The 22,398-nt window shown below is 53.8% G+C and overlaps 2 protein-coding genes across 8 annotated transcripts in view; one reads left to right on the plus strand and one right to left on the minus strand.

Moving 5' to 3' along the window:
• The first annotated feature begins 1,050 nt into the window (after positions 1–1,050).
• SLC38A8 (solute carrier family 38 member 8) lies at positions 1,051–5,733 on the plus strand. Of its 5 annotated transcripts, none has more exons than XM_042027433.1 (10): positions 1,051–1,250; positions 1,759–1,957; positions 2,173–2,326; positions 2,470–2,574; positions 2,883–2,940; positions 3,208–3,322; positions 3,452–3,602; positions 3,688–3,887; positions 4,061–4,115; positions 5,474–5,733. In XM_042027433.1, exons 1-10 carry the CDS (start codon positions 1,056–1,058, stop codon positions 5,568–5,570), a joined length of 1,329 nt encoding a protein of 442 aa, XP_041883367.1. In that variant the 5' UTR covers positions 1,051–1,055; the 3' UTR covers positions 5,571–5,733. The 5 variants fall into 5 exon arrangements, with proteins under 5 accessions (XP_041883367.1, XP_041883368.1, XP_041883369.1 ...); XM_042027434.1 differs by having other exon boundaries at positions 3,455–3,602; XM_042027435.1 differs by having other exon boundaries at positions 3,455–3,602; positions 4,064–4,115.
• The window catches only part of NECAB2 (N-terminal EF-hand calcium binding protein 2), a 90,443-nt gene continuing 73,700 nt past the window's right edge, over positions 5,656–22,398 (minus strand). For all 3 annotated transcript variants that reach the window (XM_042027440.1, XM_042027437.1, XM_042027438.1), the window contains 8 exons: positions 11,077–11,213; positions 8,305–8,423; positions 8,108–8,187; positions 7,746–7,802; positions 7,508–7,620; positions 7,130–7,207; positions 6,670–6,761; positions 5,656–6,479 (listed from right to left, as the gene is read on the minus strand). In XM_042027440.1, the coding sequence (XP_041883374.1) occupies positions 6,451–6,479; positions 6,670–6,761; positions 7,130–7,207; positions 7,508–7,620; positions 7,746–7,802; positions 8,108–8,187; positions 8,305–8,423; positions 11,077–11,213 (705 nt within the window). In that variant the 3' untranslated portion in view covers positions 5,656–6,450. The remainder of the gene's footprint in view (positions 6,480–6,669; positions 6,762–7,129; positions 7,208–7,507; positions 7,621–7,745; positions 7,803–8,107; positions 8,188–8,304; positions 8,424–11,076; positions 11,214–22,398) is intronic.

Here is a 22,398-nt window from a genome sequence, read left to right on the forward strand (position 1 = left end):
CCAAAATCAAGCTGTATCAAAGCGCCAGTCCGAATTAAGAGCCTTTCCCAGTGGCTGGTATTTTACAGCCCAGTGGCCAATTTCTAAGTCATAGAGGCCAATTATTTCCAAAGCCTTTGGTGTGCAGCTAATGAAGGCTTAGAAGGGCCCTTCTAAGTGTTTATAAGCCCTGTAGGTGGCAGACATGTAATGGAGGTGGCAGGCACAATTAGCCATCCATAATTCCTCCTAGCAGCTGATTAAAGTCTCTTTATCTGTCTTACTGAGATCAGAAGGGCACATATTTGGGAAATCAGAAATGTATTAGGGGCTGTCAGCCAATGCCAGGGCATGTGTGCTGAGCCCTGGGGCAGTGGCTTGTGCCAGGAGTGGCACAGAGCTGCTGTGTGTCCCCCATGTTGGGGATGGGCCCCTCATTCCTGAGGGGTGGGGTGCAGCCTCCTCTGTGCAGGTCCTCTGCAGCATCAGTCACCCCATCCTGTTATCCTGGCATCCCCTTTGCTTGCGTGGAGCAAGGGGTGGGATGGGATGGCACTGGTCTCCCAATGCAAAAAAAGCACCACTGGGCTTTTAGCTGCTGTGGAGATACGAAGGGGTGCTGGCCTCACCCTGCACCCAACGAGTGATGAGGGGTGTGAGCTGCAGCTGCTTCCCTCACCCTTCCCGGGGCACTCCGTAATGCCCCGTGGTGGCAATTTCATGGCTGGGTGAACACAGCAGGATGAGGGAGGCCGCCCAGCCCCGTGGTGATAATTTCGGGGATAGTGAGCGCGGGACCCACCTGCCCCGGCCCCGCGCTGGGAGCTGAAGGGGCTGCTGCGTTCTGTAGGAGCGCTCCGAGAGCCGGGGATGCGGGGCGCGGCCGTCCGTGGGTGAGCTCCTGCCAGGGGGTTCCCACGGCCGCCTCCCGCCCGTCCCCCGGCGCCCCCTCCCCACTGCTCGCGGGGGCGGGGGGTCCGCGCAGCCCCGCGCTCCCCGCGCCCGCCCCCGCGGGGCCCTGCAGAGGGGCCGCGCTCCCCCGCCCGCCCGGCACAGCCCTGCCGGGACGCGCCGCGATGGAGCGGGCGGCGGGCGAGGGCCGGCCCCTGCTGCCGGCGGCGGGGGGCTCCGCCGGGCTCTCCTCGCCCGAGCTCTCCTCCGCCGGCGCCGTCTTCATCCTGCTCAAGTCTGCGCTGGGCGCGGGGCTGCTGAGCTTCCCCTGGGCCTTCGGCAGGGCCGGCGGGGCCGTCCCCGCCCTCCTGGTGGAGCTGGTAAGGGCGGACTCGGGGCGGGGGGACACGGGGGCGAGGGGCTGCGGGCAGCGGTAGTCCCAGAGGGAGACGAGGGGCGCCGGTCCGCGGGGGGGGCGGCGGAGGGAGAGGGGGATCGCCTGGCCTGGTATTTAGGGATCTGGCGGGGACCCCCTTCGCACAGCACCCCCGTTCTGACCCCGGCGAGGTCAGCGGTGCAACAGCCTTAGCTTACTGTGGTGCCGCCTTAGGGATGCTCTTTGTAGCTGAAGCCACACTTGTAGCTGGGTTGTAGCGCAACGCAAATCGGTGTCTGCTCCCATACATGCCCCAACCCAAAGTACACCTGCTCCCGTACAACCCAAAGTATCACATAAGGCTGTGTCTCCATCCTTTTGCTGACCTGAGGTACCCAGGGCCACAAGGTGATCTGGCCGGTGACCTGGTCCCCTGGCCCTGCTGGGTCCCCTTCTAGTGTGGGGGTGATGGAGGGTCGGCGTGGTGCTTCTTGCCGGGTCTGTCCCCGCAGGGCTCGCTGGTGTTCCTGGTGAGCGGGCTGGCGGTGCTGGGCTATGCCGCAGCCCTCAGTGCCCAGCCCACCTACCAGGGCGTGGTCCGGGCCGTGTGCGGGGCGGCTGTGGGGAAGCTCTGTGAGGTCTGCTTCCTCCTCAACCTCTTCATGATCTCCGTGGCCCTCCTCAGGGTGGTGGGCGACCAGCTGGAGAAACGTGAGTTGTTTACCCTCACTCTGTTTGGGGCTTGCTTGGGGCCGGCAGCTCTCAGGAGCCGAGGGGAAGGTGGTCCCATGTAGGCTGGGGTCACCCCCCGGGTTTTCCTGGAAATTCTCAGGGCATGGGGCTCCCTAGTCCTGCCATAGTGTGATGCTCCCGAACTCCTTGGGCCATCTTTCAGGGTGCAGCTGACCCCCCACTGCCCCCCACAGTGTGTGACTCCCTGTACCTCAATGGGACACTGAGTGGGGCCCCCCAGCTGCCCCCCTGGTATGTGGACCAGCGCTTCACCCTCTCAGCTCTGTGTGTCCTCGTCATCTTCCCGCTCTCCGTCCCCAGGGAGATCGGCTTCCAGAAGTACTCCAGGTACCACCTGGGCTATCCCTGTGGTGGCCCATGCCTAGGTACCCTGTACCCCAAGTTACCTCCTCCCAGAAACCTGAGGGGCCGTGGGAGCCCCTCCTCCCTTCCTTCTGGCCGTGTGCTGATGCTCTCCCATGCCCTGGCAGCATCCTGGGCACACTGGCTGCCTGCTACCTCACCCTGGTCATCATCCTGAAATACTACCTGCAGGCAGAGAGCCTGAGTTTGAATGAGCCCCCCCAGCCCTCCAGGTAGGAAGGTTGGCCCCATGTCCCTCCTGCCCTGAACTCCATGGCATGAGCAGTGACATGGGGTGGGGCTGGAGGCAGGGCAGGGGTGGCACTGGGCCCTGTGTGTGGTGGGGGTGAGCTGGGGACAACTCACAGTGGATGATAGCTCCCAGCCCCAGATTTCACCCCAGCAATGCCCCTTTCTCTCAGAATCACCAGGCAAGAGATTCCCATAGTGGCATCCAGGCCGCACAGTTTATGACACGAAGGTTCCTTCTCCATGAGAGCCTCATGCCCTTTGCTCTGTGCTTCCTCTCCACATGCCACAGGTCCTCCTCCTGGACCTCCATCTTCAGCGTCATTCCTACCATCTGCTTTGGCTTCCAGGTAGGTCACCCTGGTCCCTCTGGCTGCACCTGCCAGGGCAGTGCTGGCAGCCCCCATGGCACCCCAGACCATGGGGATGCTGTCGCTTGGAGGGCAGGTTGCAGGGAAGGGGACGTGTGGCTGTTACCAGGGGTGGCTGTGGGGCAGGACACAAGTGCCTGGGAATGGGGCAGAGCAGGACAGGGCACCCATAGGTGGGAGGGAGGATGCTGGGGGTGGGGGCTGTCCCTGCATGGGGTCCCAGTGCCATCCCCCCTTGCCTTGCAGTGCCACGAGGCCTGTGTGGCCATCTACAGCAGCATGCGCAACCAGAGCTTCTCCCACTGGGTCGCCGTCTCTGTGCTCTCCATGCTCATTTGCCTGCTCATTTACTCCCTCACTGGTAACCCCAGCACCAAACCCTTCACCTCCTCTTTGCCCCAGAGGTCCCCTCTCCCTTGGCTCATCCATCCTCCTCGGGGTTCCTTCGTCCTGCTCGCTGCATGGCCGCCCACCCCTGCCTCCCTGTCAGCAGGGCTCTATGGCTACCTGACCTTCGGTGAGGCCGTGGCGTCTGATGTCCTGATGTCCTACCCAGGGAATGACCCGGTTGTCATCATCGCCCGCCTGCTCTTCGGTGTCTCCATTGTCACCATTTACCCCATTGTGGTGCTGCTGGGCAGGTGAGGGGTGTGGTGACAAGCCAGCTGTCCCCACAGCTGGCGCAGCTCCCCTGGGTGCCATTAGCCCCTCAATCCTCCCTGCCAGGTCTGTGGTGAAGGACCTGTGGGCGACCCCGAAGCGCGGGGCTGTGGCAGTGTCTGAGGCACATGAGCGGTGCAGCCGCGTGGCACTGACGGTCACCTGGATGGCTGCCACGCTCGGCATCGCCCTGTTCGTCCCCGACATCGGCAAAGTCATTGAACTCATCGGGGGCATCAGTGCCTTCTTCATCTTCATCTTCCCAGGCAAGAGCAGGCACGGGAGGGGAGGAAAGTGGTGGGAGGGTCACTGGTGCCAAAGGCATCGCTGCAGTGGAAGGTGGCCTGTCCTTACCCCATTTTGGGGGTGCAGAGGGGACAATGCAATGGGGCTGGGTGAGGGGTGCTGTGCTAGTGGGGCTGAGCTTCTGCACTGACAGCAGGGCTGTGCCTCGTGTGCATGACTGGGACCCGCAGCCTTGGGCCACGCAAAAGGTGAGTGTCTGTGTGTTCAGCAGTGGCGGGGGCAAGGGAAGGGGCAGGGGCAGGGTGTGGTATCCCATGGGCCATGGCCCAGGCAGATCCCTGGGGGTCACCCTGGTCAAGGTGGGAACCCTGCAAAGAGGGGGATTTGGGTATGGAGGGAAATGCTCTACTGGGTCTGTGCCCGGGAATGTGCCTGGATACCAGGGCTGCGTCCAGGCATCCAGGAGGTACCCAAGTGACTTTAGGGGCAAAAGGGTGGGGTTTGGTGGCACTGGGGCACCCGGTGGGGGCTGGGGTGGAGGTCAGGTTGGGGGTCACAGGGGCAGGGTGCCCCAAGACAGGAGGCCATCAGGTGTTCAGTGTCTGTTGTGCCAGGGAGGTGTGTCCCCATCACCACTCCTGTCTGGAGGGGCTGGGGCACAGCAGCAGCCCGTTTCAGGGGGACCTGACATGGTGGTGGTGAGTTTTGGGCTGTGTGCTTGAGCTTGTCTGTGGTGGCCCTGGGGGAGCAGCAGAGTCTGAGTGAGGATGGAGATTATGTGGGGGGTGGAGGGAGCACCCCAGGACCTTGGGGCCTTGGTCAGGAGGGTGCTCTGGGGGGCTCATGGACATCTGGGGAGGGGTGAGTGTGCCCCCAAGGGTGCCAAAGTGCTGGAGGGGCCAAGGCAGAAGGTGAGCAGGGGGACCGAGCTGGGTGACAAAGGCTTGGAGAGGTCCCCTGGGGAGACCTGCCAGAGCATGAGCCCATCATGAGGAGAGGGGACAACCCAAGCTGGGGCGATGGAGACTGCAAGGGGACAGTCCCAGCCTGCCCAGGACAGTTCAGGAAGGAGCACGGTGCTGAGGACCCTGCGACAGAGCAGCAGCAGGGCTTGGGGTGAGTGCTGCATCCCAGGGGCTTAGTATGGGGCTGAGGGGGGCTGTGTGCCTGGGGAGGAAGGAAATAGGGAGGTACAGACCCAGGGGTCCTGGGATTGGGGCTGGAACCAGGGAGGGGACAGAGGTGGAAGTGTGTGGTGATAGGATGGAGCTGGGGATGTGTGGGAGTGGCCGTGCGCGGACACAGGGTGGGTGGGTGTGGGTCTCTGCTCCTTCAGCAGGGCCACTGGGCACTGGCAGAAGTGGGAACGATCTTGTGGTGGCATCTGGTAGCTTTTGACCAAGGTTTGTGTGTCATTGCAGAGGAGACTGGGGCTGAGCCAGAAGGGCTGCTGGGTTCTTCAGCCATCCACCGGGAGCTGTGCAGAGGAGCAAGGCAGAGGAGGCTGACCCTGCAGAGAGCTCTGCAGCCAGAGGAGCTGGGGTACAGGGGTGGCCCGTTCCTGAGGTCAGCTCTACCCCAGCAGCCTCTGCTTGTGTCACCACAGGGCTGCTCTCATCGCCTGGGGGGTGCTCTCCGTTCTCGGCGGTGCCTTCGTCTGTGGGCAGAGCGCTGCCCTGGCCGTGCTGGGGCTGCTGCGCTGAGGGACCACAGAGCCCCATCGTGACTCCCACCACAGCCCCCCCACCGCCCTGCCCCGCACAGGTGCCCCGAACACAGCCACACCACTGGATCCCATGGTGGTTTTATTTGGCATCACTGTCCCCGTTGTACAGTGGCTAATAAAGACAGAGAGGGTATGGACAAGGGTCGTGTGCCACACACCTTGAGGGACCCCCACGCACGACGGGGTGGGTGTGGGATTGGCACAGACAGACAGACACACAGACAGAAGTGCAGACCCCAGGAAGGAGGGGAGGCAGCCACCCTCATGCCTGCAAGGCACCAGCTGCAGCTGTGCATGTGCAAAGGAAACCCCTTGGGACCCCCCACACCTGAAAAGGACTAAGAGGTGCCTTGGGAGCAGGGAAACCCCGCTCTGCCACCACCCTGACTCTCCCCTGCGACACGGGTCCCCCTCCCTGCAGGCACACACACACTGCACCAGGCACAGCCTCAGGTGCCCCAATCTCCTCCCTGGGTGGCCCATGGGGAGTAGCACAGACCCCCAACCTACTCCCTGCTTTCAGGGGGGCTCCAGCCTCCCAGCTCCCACTCCCATCCCTGCTTCCTAGTGCCTGCCTGCCTGCACCCATCACCCCCACTCCCTGTCTACCTATGTCTGGGGGATGTCCCCCTCCCCAAACCCTGCCAGCCCCTCCCTGGCAGTCCTTCTTTCCCCCAAGACCACCCCACGCCAGGGAGAGATCACCCAGGTGATGGGGTAGCTGAGGGAGGACTCTGTGGGGTGGGGGACACGCACATGGGGGTTTCCTTCACTGCAGCCAGGTCACACCAACATCTCCCCCAGTCACGGCCACCCTGCAGAGGGGACAGGTGCTGGCGGGCCCCCGGCACTGATGGTCACTCTCGGCTCAGGGTGCACCAGGCAGCTGCAGGGGAGCATCACTGGAGGGTCACACTTGCCCAGCCCCACGTCACCCTGCCCCCCAGCCCAGCCAGCTCAGCCCATGCTGTCCTGCACACCATGCCACCTGCCCACCCTTACTCCCCAGCAACTGGAGAGGTGCTGGGTGCCCAGGGGTCCCTGTCCCCCACCCTCTGGGGTGGCTGCCCTCCTACCTGGCACGGCCACGCTGGAGACGGCCTCAGGCTGGCTCAGCGTGTCCACCTTGACGTGCTGGAAGCCCTTGCATGTGGCACTCTGCAGGTGCCTGTGCCCAGATGGGAGAGTGAGTGACACCCAGGCCCCCACCCCAGAAACACCATCCCAGCCCCCCACAGCACCATGGACTCTGGCAGGGACTGGGTGCCAGCAATCCTGTTCACTTCCCCCTGTGCAGAGCACCCTGCCTCGGTTCAGGATGGACCTCCCATCATCACATCCACAGGCACTCCCCGGTGGGAGGCGTAGACCCACCCCAAACCCCCTGTCCTGTTCATAGGGACAGCCCTAGGACAGACAGACAGACAGCTCCTCAGTCCTACCATCAGACAGGGGACACAGCTTGGGGCTCAGCTGCTCTAACAACCCTCCACACCCAAGCATCGCAATATGGGCTTTTTTCACCCCCTCCCCTACCTCTTCCAGTCCTCCTCCGTCTCCCAGAACTCATAGATGATGAAGGTGACCCCATCAGGCAGCTTCACAGCGGTGACGCTGCCAGAAACAGGGAGAGGGGGTGAGCCCCCAACATGGGGCATCCCTCCCCATGCTGCAGCCACAGGTGTGTTCTAGGGTGGACTACTGAGGGGGGACCCAGCCCCAGCAGCCCAGGTAGGGGTAGGGCCCCCATCCCAGCACTCCCCATCCCACGCAAAAGCAGTGTTGGTGGCTTAGCATGACTACATCCCAAATCCTGGCTGTTTTACCTCAGTCCTTCACTTGGTCCTCACTCCAGCCCACTTTAAGCCCCCCATCTCCCCAGCCCCATGATGTGCAGCTGCTGATGGTACCCACTGGAAGCAGTCCCGCTCCCCGGCCACGCTCTTCAGGTACTGCTTCAGGGAGCTGCAAAACTCGCCCAGGTGCTTGTGTGTCACCGTCATCTCGTTCCGCACCAGGAGCAGGTACTGCCGGGCCCCCAAACACAGCGACATGTGAGACCCCGAAAACACAGATACCCCCCCCCCCCCGAGTCTGGCTCTGTGCTGCAGGGTCACCCCAGCACCCACGGGTGGTGGTCGGGCACACTCACCGTGCAAGCTGTGCTCTCGCTGTCCGACAGCCTCTGGTGCAGGTCAAACCAGAGGGTCTGGGAAAAGGGGAATAAGCAGCAGAGGGGGTGGTAGATCGGCTGAGGCTGCATGTCCCTCCCTGCTTGGTGGGTTTCTGTCCCCAGCATTTGCAATGACTGTGCCCCCTTCTCCACAGGGAATGGGCTCCAAGAGCCACTTGCATCTCCAGTCAGGACCCTTTGCAAAAGCTCCCTGGGCTCCCATTGCAGCCAACCTCCCCAACACTATGTCCTCATCCCTGCCCCAAAACAGCTGGGGCAAGGTCCCTGGATTGTCCCTGGGATGGCAGGACAGCCCCATGCAGGGAAATTCTGGCCCTTACCTTGTCCTCCAGCTTGCCAATCAGCTTGGCCAGCCTGTTGATCTGCCCCTCCAGCCCCTCTGCCTTGGTGTCGGGGGAACCTGCGCAGAGCCAGGACACAGTAACGGAGTGAGGGGCACCTGCAGGTACCCCCTGAGAGCCCCGTGCTGCTGCCAGGACCTGAGTGCTCCAAGCCACCCCAGGCAGCCAGCACTTACCAGTCTGAAAGCTCTTTCCTTGTTCCCTGGGGACCATCCAGGTGGTGGGAGAGTAGCTGGGCACGGGGTTGTCATACCAGGTGTCACTCAGGCCGTGACCATCCTTGCTGGGGTAGTGCCTGCAACCAGAGAGCATGCAGGGTGTCAGGACAGCAGAGCTGGGCACGCACAGAGTGGCATGAGCCAGCACTGGAGCATCCTTTCTGGCAGCTCTGCTGCTGACCCCTTGGAGGGCAGCAGTGCCCACACTGTGCCCAGGCAGTGCAGGCTTCCTTCCTGCACCACCCTTTGGCATCAGCCAGGGTAGGGAGTGGGTCAGAAACAGAGGAACGTTGTGGGCTGCTCGCAGCAGCCATCACTTTTCCTTCCTTCTTATGGAACAGCACAGCCCTCCTGGCACCACCAGCAGCCCTCAGGGACTTTTTCTGTCCTAGACAGACACCTGCAACATGGGGCATTCAGGTCCCTGTAGTTGTGCCCAGCTGGCTGGCTGCACCTTACTGGGGCTGGTTTTGCAGTCCAATGTCTTTGGTGACTTTCAGACAGGAAAAGTTGCTGTAACCCAGGCTGCCCGTGCTTGAATGGCTGCCCACGAGCAGGGGAAGAGACCCCTGGCTGCATATCCCACTAACAGACTGCAGCTGTGGTTCCCCTGGAGAATAGAAACACATCCACTGTAGCATTTCCTCCATCCTGCTTCCTTTATCTGGGTCTACAACGCCCATTTGGCCTGGAGGTTGCTCAAAGCTCAAATTCTCCTGAAACACTTCCACAGATGGAGCATCCATAATTACCATCCAGCCCCAGATCCCCAGTGGTCCTCCCAGGACCCTGTTTATTTGCAAGCCAGAGAGAATGCCAGACCTGCCATCCTCACAAGTGCTTGCAGCTGCCGTCCATGTGTGTGAGATGGGAATGGGTTTGGGGATGAATGACCCTCTCCTTTCTCCTCCACCGAGAGGAAGCCTGAGCCACAGAGGGAGAGGCTGAGCAGCTCAAAGGATTTCCAGTGTTTCCTTCCAGCAAGAGCAGCTCCGTGCCAGCTGACTGCTGACAGAGGTGCCTGGGAGCCCTGGCTCCTCTTGGCATCTTTTGTTAGTCAAGCAGCTCCCAGCTGGAGACAACACACTGAGCACTCTGGAGCCAATGGGCACCACACCAGCCAGCATCTCCCTGCCCTCCTGTCCCTCTGGCACCCGGATCCTCCAAAGCACAGCTGCCCAGTGCTCTTTCTCCAGCTACCCTGAAAATCAGCCAGTGTGGACTCCACCATACACACAGGAACACAATATGAGGATCTGGTCCCAAAGAACATCTCCAAGATATGGAAGCAAGAATAACAATAAAGGTGGCAGGAGCGTCCCTTTGCTACAGGCTGTACAATTATCCCTCTGCTGGTCCTGGATAATCCCCTGTCAATAGACAGGAAATTAGGCAAAAACGGACAGAGCTTTATTTTTACCACAATTTAATGAGGTGTCTCAAGCTTGGACCTCTGCCTTCACACTTTGTTCTACAGCCCTTTGTTTTGGTGCTTTTTAGGCCTCCTCTTTGTCTTCACTCGGATGCAGGAGATAATTTTTTGGTGGGATTTATTTTTCTTTAGAGCTGTTATCTTCATGAGAAAACAACTACAATACTCCCCATTATGATCTGTGCCCACACATCAGCAAATAAAAGCCAGCAAAGTCTTTCATGGGCTCTAATTGCTCTGCCTGATGTTGGGTTTGTTTCCTCTTTATTGTTTCGCAGGAGCTCCTACTTCTTTTTGTATAAGGTTTGCCACAAAACAAAGAGAAGAAAGAGATGTGAGATGATGAAACCCACAGCATTCCTGCTAGAAAAGCTGGTGGGATGGTGCCAGAGCTGCCCAGGTCTCACTGTGTTCCAGAGAGTGCTGTCTTAGGAGGCAGCTGGAATTTTCACTCTCCATGTGCCCCTCTGCCCGCCCATGGCTTGGGGAAGCCAAAACATTCCCGTGCAAGCATCCCGAGGCCTCCTGGTTTGAAGGAATGGCAGGAGAGAAGTTCGTTCCATGAGCGTCTGACAGAGTTTCCGTGGCAACCTGTCCTGGTTAGAGCTGGTGACGGTGGCACTCCGGAGAGGTGAGTGACACTGACACCGAGAGGGGGCTGTGCTGAGGTTTGACCTCTGCTGCTGGGAACTCCTTCTAGCTTAGCCCTGGCAGCACTCGGTAAACCTTGAAACCGTCTCCCGTCTATTGCCCAAGCTCAGTGCCATGTGCTGGGCTGCTGGGGTGGGGACAGCCCCCCAGGGGACCAGAGGACAGCGTTGCCTGTCCCCAGTGCAAAAGCACCTTCTTCCTCTGGATGATCGCGCTCGCTGAGTGCTCTGGCAGGAGGGGGAGCTGCCCCTGTGGGCTGTCCCCAGCACACCTCAGGCACAGCCACCCCTCTGCAGGTGCCTGTGCTTTGCCCTGGGTGGAAGCGGTGGGTTTGCTCAGAGAGGCAGCCCCGTGCCCCCAGCGCTGCCCAGCCCGGAGCCAGGCTGCTGCCCCTGGTTTGCATCCCCCCACACGCCGCTCGTGTTACGGGGCACTGCAGGAGAGTAAGGGACAGGGCAGGAGAGAGCGGTGGAGGAAAGCCCCCAGAGTTCAGGAAGCCGGGAAGGGAGGCAAAGAGAAAGGCCGCCACTCGCCCAGCTCCCCTTTGCTCCTGCGCAATGTCCGCTGCATCTCCCTCACCCTGCAAAAGCTCCTTCCTGCTCCCCCTCCACCCTCCTGCACCAGAGGAGGGCAGGAGTGCTGCGCACCTGGCGGGGTTGGTTTGCTCGTCGATGGCATCCACAGCACTCTCCACGGAGCTCAGCAGCGACTGGGTCTGGTTCGCCGTCTCCTTCAGCAGGAAGCGGGTCACGAACTGGTCCACGTTGCTGCCGCTCTCGTACACCTGCAGAGGCACACAGTGAGCGCGGTGGGTGCCAGCGCCGGCCACGCAGCACCACTAGGGTCCCCAGCCAGTGCAGCATCTGCCCAGCATCCTACACACAAGCTGGTCCCCTCCATGTCCCTGCAATGTAAAGGGGTGTTACCCAAAGCCCGTAGTTGCTCTCTTTAGCATGGTCTTAAATTCCTTTGCGATTGCCTTGCAACCAGTGGGTGCAGGTATGAAAAGTGCATCCTGTGCTCTGGACATCCCTACTCGGAGAGCTTCAGTGTGTTATATACAGTGCCCTAGTCCACAGCAGTACTGCCAAGCCAGCACTAAAGTTAAAGGGGTTTGGGATGATTAACTGGGCTCAGTGTGCTGTTTGAGTGTTAGAAACTCCCAGGGTAATCCAAACTTTTTCAAGACAGAGAACACCTAAAAATGTTTTAATAGCACAACTGATGTGCATGAAGCACCCAGCACAGCCTTTCCCAGCACAGCCTTGCTGAGCCCTCCCCATGGCACCGTGCTGCTCCTACACCTCCCGACAGTCACCAGCAGAGGTGGGACACTGGCACAAGCAGATGGACACTGGCACAGCCTGTGCAACACTGACCCAGCCAATCCAGCATTCATTCATCACCACTCCAACCAGTTCAACACCAGCCCAACCAGACCAAGGCCAGCCCAGTGGCCACTGACCTCACTAGCTCTGGCTGAAGCCAGCCACTCAGCATCAGAGCTGAAAATATTTGCAGTGAAAAAAGGGCTCCTCTAAGCCCAAGCTTGCCAGCACCACTTTTTCCAACCCATCAGTGCCTGCTGGGGCAGCACATTGCCCAGGCAAACCCCTGCTGGGCGATCTGTCCCTGTGTGCTCACACCTCCTGGCATGGGACTCCTCTGGGAGGGACTCATGAATTTTTGGAGCCATGAGACAGGGATGGATGCTCCTGGCTCCCTGCATTCCATCAGCAGTGACCACACTCAGGGGACCAGAGTGGTCTCAGCAGCACTGGTTATCTGAGCACGCAGCAGCACAAAATGAGCACCCCAAGCTCCCCAAAGCAAATTATTCCTATTTTATGAAGCTATTAATAAGGGTTATTTCCATGGCAACTGGAGCAGCTCTGCAAGAACCCAGAGGGCCTTTATCTCCACCTTTATCTCCCATATTAAATCATAAAAGAAGAATGAGCTGATGGAAAAAACCCTTTGGGGAAACTGATCACAGAGCTGATTTCTCACCCCTGGTTTGGTATGGAAGCACTAGTTTCTTGATGGCTTCTTAAGCATCCAATTAGCAGCAGTTAATGACTTCTGTCTAACACAAGAAAACTTGCTCCTCTCCCTGTCCCAGCCACAGTATTTCTGGGGGACATGCACGACATGGTGATCCTTGATGGATGGTGATGCACAACGTGGTGATGGTGATGCTGAAACCATCTGCCATGCAGGGTGCCCTATCCATCATCTCCTGCACCTGCTCTCTGTACACCATTGGGTGCAAGGAGGGAGATGTAAGGAGGGAAGGATCCATGGGCTGCATTGCTCTTTTAGCACAGCCTGTCCCAGGGCACTGGGCAAACGGAGACAGGACTGTCTCAGGGCACTGAACAGGCTGCAGCAGATCTGCATGAGAACCAAGCACTGGGATGCTCCTCAAGTTTAGGGGATGCATTTGGCAATGCACAAGTGGACCCTGGCACCTTATGAGTCTTTGTTCAAGCAGGACCATGCTCCCCTCCACAGCCCTGGTGCTCTCCAGCACAGCCCAGCCCAGCCCAGCCCAGCCCAGCCCACTCCACCAGCATCTTTATCCGACAGCCAGGTCAGAGAGAGGAAAGCGTGCCACTGGCTGGTTGGACTATGCCTTTAGTTAAGAGTTGGGAGTTTCTGGGACATGATTTTCCCTGATATGAGCTGGGGCTGGATGGAAGCATGGGCTGGAGCAAGGGGCTGCACCCACGCCCTGAGACCCCCAGTGCTGGTCCAAGCAGTGATGCACTGCAAAGACAGAGTAATTCACCAGAGTGTCCCTCCCCAGGGCGATCTGCAACACTGCTGCTTTGTCCTCTCCCCCTCTCATAGCATCCAACCACACACCACAGCTCCCACGGATATTCCAAGCCCATCTGCTGATTTTACACCTGTTCTGTGCTCTTTATCCCACACTCCATCTCCCTTGCAGGGCTTTGAACAGTGCACCACAGCTTTTCCATTTCAATCCAAGCATCAAATAAACAGGTAGCTATTTACCTCCACTGCTCTGCTGCACTCCAGGACTCTACAGCCTGTCTCCTGCAAATGCCACCAAAAAATATCCTAAACAACCCTTCCCATGATTCAGGTCAGCTGACTGCTCTCCCTAGCAAGGGAGCTTGCTCCTTTTGGAAAATGGTTTTTATGAATGTACAGGCTGTGCCGGCTGCTGTCCGATCATTCTGACTGGCTCTGGCAGCTGAAATATAAAGCTGTGAGAGTATGTGTAGTTAAATGTTGGATGTTTTATTACCTAACCACAGCCTATAATCTTGGTTCAGCTTCAGGAAAAAATCAAACAGGTGATTCCCACATGCATTTAAATCAGCTTAACTCTCTACATACAGATTCAATGGATGGATGGATGGATGGATGGATGTCAGGTACAAAGCTACTCCAGCCAGTGCAGAGAAAACTGGGGTGTTTGTGAAGATCTGATACTTTTTGACAGGCTGGTAAGTCAAATAGCTCAGAAATCAAACAACAGTGATTTTTTTCTCCCACTTAACTAACTGGTCATTTGCCAGCCCAGCTGTGACATTGGCTCTTGGGAGCTGAGTCAGAAACACATATTGCTTAGAGGTTTTTTCGTCAATCCCTCAGGCTCTCCTCTAGCACATGTCTTCTTCAGGGTTGCAGAAACAAACCATTAAAAGACCAGCTATAAAGGAATCCTTCCCATTGTCTTATTAAAACATTTGTCAGACTGTCCTAGTGAGATTTAATGAGGTTTGGTCTTATTAATTCCACCCTGAAGAGTTATTTCCTCCTTGCTTAGCTTGAGAAGTTAAAATATTTATGGAGATAGTATAATAATAATTGCTTCTCAATGAAGCTGCTTTGTGCCAGAAGCTCTTGTACCTCTCCAAGCCTGCTCTTTTCCATCCATCATTTCTAGGCAAGCTCTCTGCTGAGCTGCCTGGCCTTGACTTGCTGCTGCAAACAGGTGGCTGTGAGTGTTTGCAATGAGCAGCAAGTGTAAAAACATCATTGAAAGAATGGCCTTGAGATTTCTGTGTTGAAGGCTCTCAGGAGAGCCTCAGAAAGCGTAATGATTTTACAAACCAGGACATGAGACAGAGACATTCAAAAATGAGAGAAGAATGGGAAAAGGACAGCTTGCTTTATTGGGGAAATATTGCCCAGGGCTGGGTCTCTGGTCAGTTGGCTGAGGTCCAGGCCCCAAATCCACCTTCCTCCTTCACATCATGGGCTTTTTATGTGTCTGTAAGGCACTTTCCCACACACAGTGGCAGCTAACATAGGGGCACAGTCTGTTCAAAGCCCCACCACAGTCCTTCCAGCTTTTCATTTCCACATGCACCCACCCAAAATTGCCCAAATTCTGGCACAGGTTAATGAAAACACTCCTGGGATGTGTTACCTGTGCAAAGCATAGCTGGGATTTTGATGCTATTGAGTGCTTGAATTTGCCAACCAGTACCAAGTTTCCCTCACCAGACATTGCAAATGGATGCCTAAAAATGGGCTTTCATGGCCGTGTCCTTATGGGTATCAAATACAGGGGAAGAAGAGTTTTGATGTTGTTGAACATCTCAAAGCTTCTTTGCTGGCATTTTTAAAGGTCACTATTCAGCTCATTAAGACTACAGGATGTAAAATATAGATTATTCTGCACCACCCACAAACTTGGAGACCCACTGTGACATCCCCACATCTTCCCTCTGCCTCACAGGGTTACACCCTGGCCAACAAGGCTTCCCAGTGCTGGCTTTCAGTGAGACTGGCCAAATTGGCTGACAATTACCACTCCTGGGGACACTGATGACTTCTCCAACTGTTAATAACCACAGTCCAAGCCCACCCACAGAGTGATGCCACCGAACTGAGAAGGCTTTTCAGTTGGAAACCAAAGGCAACTCTGTTTCACCCACAATTTCCCTCCAGTTAAAAAAACAAAACCCAACAACAAACCTATTGCCATGCCATAAAACACCCATCAGGCCTCATCCTGGGGTGATGGAGCGGTTATCTTCCACCCACCCAGCCCTTTAAAAACCAGGCATGTGTTGCATGGTAATCTCTGAGTGGCTGATATAAATTCGTTGCTCATAATTGCCTGTTTGCTTCCAAGAGATATTTTCTTATAATTAGAATAACACTCAGACCTGCCTCTTTCTCCTTTTCTTCCCCCCGACTTTTAAATCCCTTCCAAAGCAGAGACCCAAACCTAATTGCTTGGCACATAATCAGTAGGAGAAACCTGAAGAGAACAGGCATTTAAATAGTTGATAAATGAAAGCATTACCATATGAAAGACCCTGAGCCTTCCTGAAACAGCTCTAAAAACCCAAATGAGACACCTGTTCAGATTACAAAACTGACAACAGCATCATATGGACTTTAAAAGTTTTTTGCTATAAAATCCTCCTTTTGCAAAACTCAGCGTTGGACCCTTCTCATCTCACACTTACCATGTCTGGTCCTAAAGGTCTCCTCCTGGACCATTCCCAAGCAATTTATCACAGGACTTCTCTATTCTCACTATTAGAGAACCTCCCTGCTGCATTGGGATCTCATCATTTCTTGTGCAGCCACACGGATGTGAAGGGCAGGTATCTGCTGGCCCACACATGCTGTGCTGCACATCCCCGAGGTCACCTATGGATCCAGAGCTGGCCCCTCTGCCCCCTTTCCACTCACCCAGCGGGCAAAGAACAGGCTTGAAAGAGTGGCCTCTTACTTCTCAACACCCTGGCTATAGCCTTTTGCTTCACACAAGTTCCTAATTAGATGTATTAATACCCACAACGCAACAATTTAATACATATTTATTCCAGTTTTCCAAGGGAAGTGCAGATTTTGTTTTCCAAACAGGACCTACTCAAAGGACCCTGCAGATGTAGCCGTGTGGGATGGTCAAGCTGCTGAAGGCTCAGCCTGGCTGTGCCAGCTCTTATGCTTTGACTTGCTCCCTGCCCTTCCTTTTGGTGGCTCCTTCAAAGCTCCTCTCAGATTATTTGGCAGCGCAACAGCACTGACACCTGGGGGATTTTTTCCCTTCACCATACAATTTACCTAAATTCACCATACATATTTACCTAAATCCCAGGAGCATAGACCTAAAATGGAAGGCAAGAGGAGGAAAACTATGTCCTCCAGGAAGTCCATGAGAGCTGGAGCCAGGACAGCACAAGCAGGACTTCCAGATACTATGCTCTTCCTTTTCAGAGAGAATGGAAGGACGTGAACTTTGCAGCAACAGACAAGAAGAAGAGCAGTGAATGAGGATCCTCTTCTAAAAATAAGTTCCAAGAGAGGCCTTAAGATTCATCTCCCTGCCAGTCCCTGCTCCCCACAGTCTGGCAGCCCAGCTGGATATCATGCACAGCCCTGCAAAGCTGGCAAGAAAATCTCTCCGGATGGCATTGCACGGAGAAGCGGCTTTCTGGTCTGGAGTCTGAACAGAAAAGTTGGGTAAAATTCAGTTCTTGCAGAACTGAAGCAGCACATTTTGTTTTAATTTGTGGTGCAATATTTTCTTAAGTCAGTTTCAGAGAAGAGTTGCAGGAATGCTTTCTGGGAAGCTAAACAAATGCACCTCCTTTCCTTTCAGATTATTCTTCAACTATAAAGTTCCATAACTTTTCCAGAAATCAACATCTGTTTTTTGCTATCAAAATTGATACAAAAATTGTTCAGAGATGTGTCATTCAAAACACATGGAGAGTTGACTCAACCTTTACCAATTCATTGACCCATCACCATGCTTTTATTTTTTCAGACACAGCCATTCACCTTGATTACATCTTTAACTGCATCATAGGAGTGTTTCAGAGCTGTCGTGTTATAAAATCACCCATCCAAGAATATGAAAAGAAAAGCAGTTGATAATCCCCAAAACCACTCTCTCCCCATCAGGGCAGACACTGCAAAGGTGAGGATGGATGATGTTCTGAGCCCCCCAGAAAAGGCAAACTGGTCATTTGAGCAACCAACCTGACCCCTAAAGAAGAACCAAATGCTTCCAAGAGGGAACATGACAAGTTGTGCAGGATCTCCTGGGGTTCAGGCAGGTACAAAGCACCAGGAGACAAGCTGTTCCCGTGTTCAGCAGCAAGGAAGAGAGAGCAGTGTTTCTCTAAAGGAGACACTGGCGTGGGATAGAATATGAATCACCCAGGAGGGAATATGGAACAACTGATGTGCTGCAACGGAGTGGTACCCCCCAGACCTCAAACCCAAACTAGAAGTCTTCAGCTGTTGTTCATGTAACCACCACGAGCCAAGGCCAGAACATGAGATCTGTGAGAAGCCGTGAGCAGCTCACATTGCTTGGGCTGGGTACAACCCAGAACAGCCACCACTGTGCTGCTGTTCCACCCTGCCACGGGTCTGTCACCCGACACGGCACAGCCCTGCCCCAGGAACCTGACACCCTCAGTGTGAGCACCACGTTCATTCAGCAGAGCAGGAGAAAACCTGCTCAGGTTAAATGAAAGGCTGAGATAAAGGATTAGCTGGAGGATGGGAGGAAAAGGTTCTTTTTGAGTATTAGTTCTACTGACTATTTTATCTCAAGGTGTCATCATGTAAAAAAGAGCAATATCACTTTTGGCAAGCTTTAGTTTGGCAGGTAAGAATGCAAATAAGAGCACTCTAAATTGCTGATCTTGGCTGTGCTATAAAACAAAAAATACCATCCACCATTTTTAGCATCCAAGACTGCTGGCAGGTGGTTCTTGCTCTGGGGCTGTAACTGAGCTGCTCAAACAAGCACAGTTTGCAGTTTGCTGCTGGGGGCTGAAAACTGGGGGAGACCCACAGCCAGCCTGGCACCAGCAGCAGGGAGAGTACATCTGCTGCAGCACCTCCACCAAGCCCCAGGAACTCAGCATCTCCTGTTCACTGCCATTACATCTCACAAAGCAGAGACAAGAAGGGTGGATTATATTCGTGTATATTATACACGAATAATATGCAAACCTATTCACCTGTGTGTAGATACCTCTGAGCTCCCTACTGCTGCTGATGGAGCAGCAGCAGCAGCTGGTATTGAAGGTCAGTGCACTCAGTTTTCCCTTTATGATTTACATATTCTCTCATCTAAATAATGATTCTCAGGGGAAAATACATTTGCAGCTGCTTTGAGTACAGTGCCAGCCCATAAGACTCGTGGTGTTTGTCACCCCGACAGGAAAAGGCTCTCAGGGGGTGTGTTGTGTCACCACTTGGTCATATTTCCTCTCCAGGTCCATTAAATGAGATAACAGCCAGTGGAGCTGGCAGCGAGCAAGCGAGGAGTAAAACTCTTTGCTCTCTCTCTAGGACCAAAGATGATGCTGAACACCAAGCAGAGGCTGGTCCAGGGCCACACTCAGATGCTCAGGCCTGCTCCATAAATCCTTCCTGCTGTACCCTACTCTTCCCTGAAGCCAGTCTCATTCTGGCATGTGCCGGAGGGTTGCAATTTCAGCTCCAATTTTGGGTAATTTTGCTTTCCAAGCACCCACCTTCCATCTGGGACAGGGAATGCCCCGAGGTCAGCCACCAGTGCTTCTTGGACCTGTCTGCTGCCCAACAGGAGCATCCCCAGGAAGGAATGATTTGACTTTAAATCTCAGCTGCTTCATCCTTGAAGATGTTCATCACTCAGCATTCTTTGGATTTCTTTGCAGCTTGCTTTTAAAGTTTGCCTCACCAGTTAAGGTCAGCCTTGCTGATGCTTGCATGGTCAGTCCTGCAAAATGCTTAATTGGCAGAAGATGGGAGCAGGAGCAATCCCAGTGCAGCTGGCAGTGGAAGCTAGACCTGACAGGAACAAGGATAATTGGACCTCTCAGGCTCCAAAATGCACACTGTTTTTTTACCAAGCTAAGTCACATTTCCAGGGGGGTCTGGGTGAGGATGTGCAGTGGTAAACACCACATCTGCCACCCCCGGGCACTTTCCCTATCACCCTGGAGGCTGGCAGGGATGGTGGAAGCTTTGGGTGGGCACTGTCCCACACTGTCCCCTAAGGCAGGGGAGTCAGGGGGAAGGGGAGGGACAGCAACCAACCTGGCTTTGCTCTCCCAGCTCCCACCATACCACACATGCCCTCCAACACTGGACACAAACCATGTCCTTCCCAGTCATGTTGGTTTTGATATTTGCTGACTGCACTATACAACAGTAAAAGAGAATTATATAAGAACATCTCCTGCTGTCAGCTTTATTTAGAACCCAAAAGTTCATTTCCTTTCTCTCCAATTTAACTTTGCATTTCCAATTGTCACTGGCAGTCATTTCAACGCAGCACGGACATCACTGTATTGGAAAATAATTACAATGACAGATTTTGTTTTGCTGTGTGAGACCTTCCACTACCGAATCTAATTACTGCTGATACTTTAGGAGCTCTTCCAGCATGAGATAATTGCTGCTTTCTCTTTTTATGAGCAAGAAATAATAAGTTGTCTTTAAAGGTGAGAAATATAAACAGCAATTAAATACCATGGTTCTCCATGCCCTCTCATCAGCTGGCACTTCTTCTCAGAAAGACAGCACAGAAGAAGGTTGGGCTTCATTTATCATTTGCCCCAATACATTGTTTGAAAGGGAGGAAATAGGAGCTCTCCTAAATGATCAATAGTGTTCTCCAGCTTAGGAAATGTGTATTTTATTATGGAGAAGCAGGAGCATCTCACAAGCAAAACAGTTTGCTCACAAGTCACAATGCTCAGCATCATCACCCAGCCCTTTGCAGGGTCTGGCCACAAGAAAAGGTGTAGGGACAGCAACAGGCTTGAGCATCAGGGGGCACAAAACCACGCTTGACTCTACCAAAACCTGCTGCTTTGGCCATCCTTCGTCTCTTCCAGTGTTTATAAAAACATATATTAAATGTATAAATCTTTTAAACATCCTGCTACCCCATCAGCATGGGACCCTTGATTACAGCATCACATAGGGAGGAGATGGGGTGGAAGGAGACTGCACCATGCCTGAAGGTGTCCAAGGCCAGGCTGGATGGGGCTTTGAGCTCCACTCGTCTACTGGAAGGTGTCCCTGCCCATGGCAAAGTGGTGGAACTTGATGAGCTTTAAGTTCCTTCCAAACCAAATGTATCCTGTTTGGACACTGGAGACGAGTTTCTCTACCACTCACAACAGCTTGTTCTCTGTTGGGTTTTATTTTCCCCTGCTTCTTTACCTGAACAAAGTGCCTGCCTTTGAATAATTCATTGATGAGGTTTGTACCACTTTGTTCACAAAATCACAGCGGGGAACAGTGCTTTTCATTAAATACTTCTTTGCCAGCTCCTCTCTGTGATGGAGTCTTGCTCTGCTTGCTCCCTTGCCAAAAATCTGCCAGGCAGGGAAGAGCAGTGCACCCCACAGGCTGATAAAATGAGGGGATGGGAGGATGCTGGGGCAGCATTCCCTCGACTGGCTTGGGAAATGTCTGCATTTGAGATGAAGTGTTGTGATCCTTCAGTGTCACGGGAGGAAGGTGCCTTCAGTGCTCCAGATCTCCTTGTTTCTCTCCACAAAATCATGATGGAAGTGACCAGCTCAGGTTTAGGTAAATGACCTTGACCTGTTGCAATTAAGGCAGATGAATCCTGCCACAATTTGCTGAATCAAGGAGGGAGAAAGGTGTTCTTCTTAGGAGTGGACTGGGATTATGAATAACCGCCCTACTTCTGCTGCAGATGTCTCATGCAAGGTAATACCCAAATGCTCAGATGCCTAATTTATAAGCAGGGAATAGACCATCTTCCTCTTGCAAAATATTAGGAAGAGTTAGTCATTTATATTCACATCACATGAAAAAGCAGTGGTGGAAGGCATCACGAACAGCAAGCTGGAATGAATTACTAAGACCTCTATTGGCATGTTAACATTTATTTGAAATACGTAGTTGGCAAACCTGATGGTCATGAAAATTGCTAATAATGAATAAAAATGAGACATGAACAGACACAGAAACTTAATTGTAAAAAATGAACTATTACTCTTGTCCTGATTTTTTTCACCCTTTCATAATGTTGATAAAAAAATCACTAACACTTCAGACAGATCAGTGCTTGGCCAAAGACTTTTGTCTTTAATTTATTATGGCAAGACATCGACATCTTAAATATGTGCCTTCACTTTCCATATTGCCTTCCTCACAAACATCAAAAGGGATGGATTTCGATTAAGCAAGGAAATAAGGCTCTTTACTCAGCAGCAAGAGGGGAGAGAAATTTGCCATTTCCCATTCTAACCCCTAAAACTTCTTATCATTGTCACTTCTTTAATGTGGAGTAATTTGAGTTTCTCCTTTAGCTTCAAAGATAAATGGAAGGGAGATTTCAATCTGGATTGCTTGCAGGAGGGCTGTAGTTGGATTGGGAAGTCCTTACAACTCCTTTCTCCTTGGCTTGGTCCTCAGCATACCACCTTACTGCTCACCAGTGAAGAGGAAAAATGCTTTCTATTCATCGTGGCACAAAAGAACAATGCAAATGCGGTTGAAGGTGGAAGTGGGAGAAAGGATTGATTGTCCTGAGGCAATAAATATCATTGATACAGCCCAGTTGCACTATTAAGTGGTATGGAAAGACAGGAAAATTATTTCAAAGGAACTAAACCTCTATGAACACTTCTCTCATCCTGGTAAGACAACAAATGAGCGGTGCACCTCTCTGCAGGGATGTTTATATGGTACATCAGCTCAGATTTTCTAGGTATTCATAAATGAACTTCAATATGCTTCTTGATCACTGTCAGTGTCTATAATAGTCCAGTATCATTAATATACATGATGGATTTTTTAAAGACTTAGGGCTACTTTGCACTTGTAAAACAGGGCATTATATCTCGGTTTTGGTGCTTGCATGATTCTTCTGTGGTCCTTCAAACACACAGCCCTCTAGTTTCTAATACAGCAGCTTCATACATGAGCAACTGTATTTGGAAAGCAGGATGCCTTCCAAGATGGAAGCTGGATTTAAA

Source organism: Corvus kubaryi, unplaced genomic scaffold, assembly GCF_017639235.1.
Source record: "Corvus kubaryi isolate FWS band 111438036 unplaced genomic scaffold, C.kubaryi_AGA036_p1.0 37300, whole genome shotgun sequence".
Classification (NCBI taxonomy): domain Eukaryota; kingdom Metazoa; phylum Chordata; class Aves; order Passeriformes; family Corvidae; genus Corvus; species Corvus kubaryi.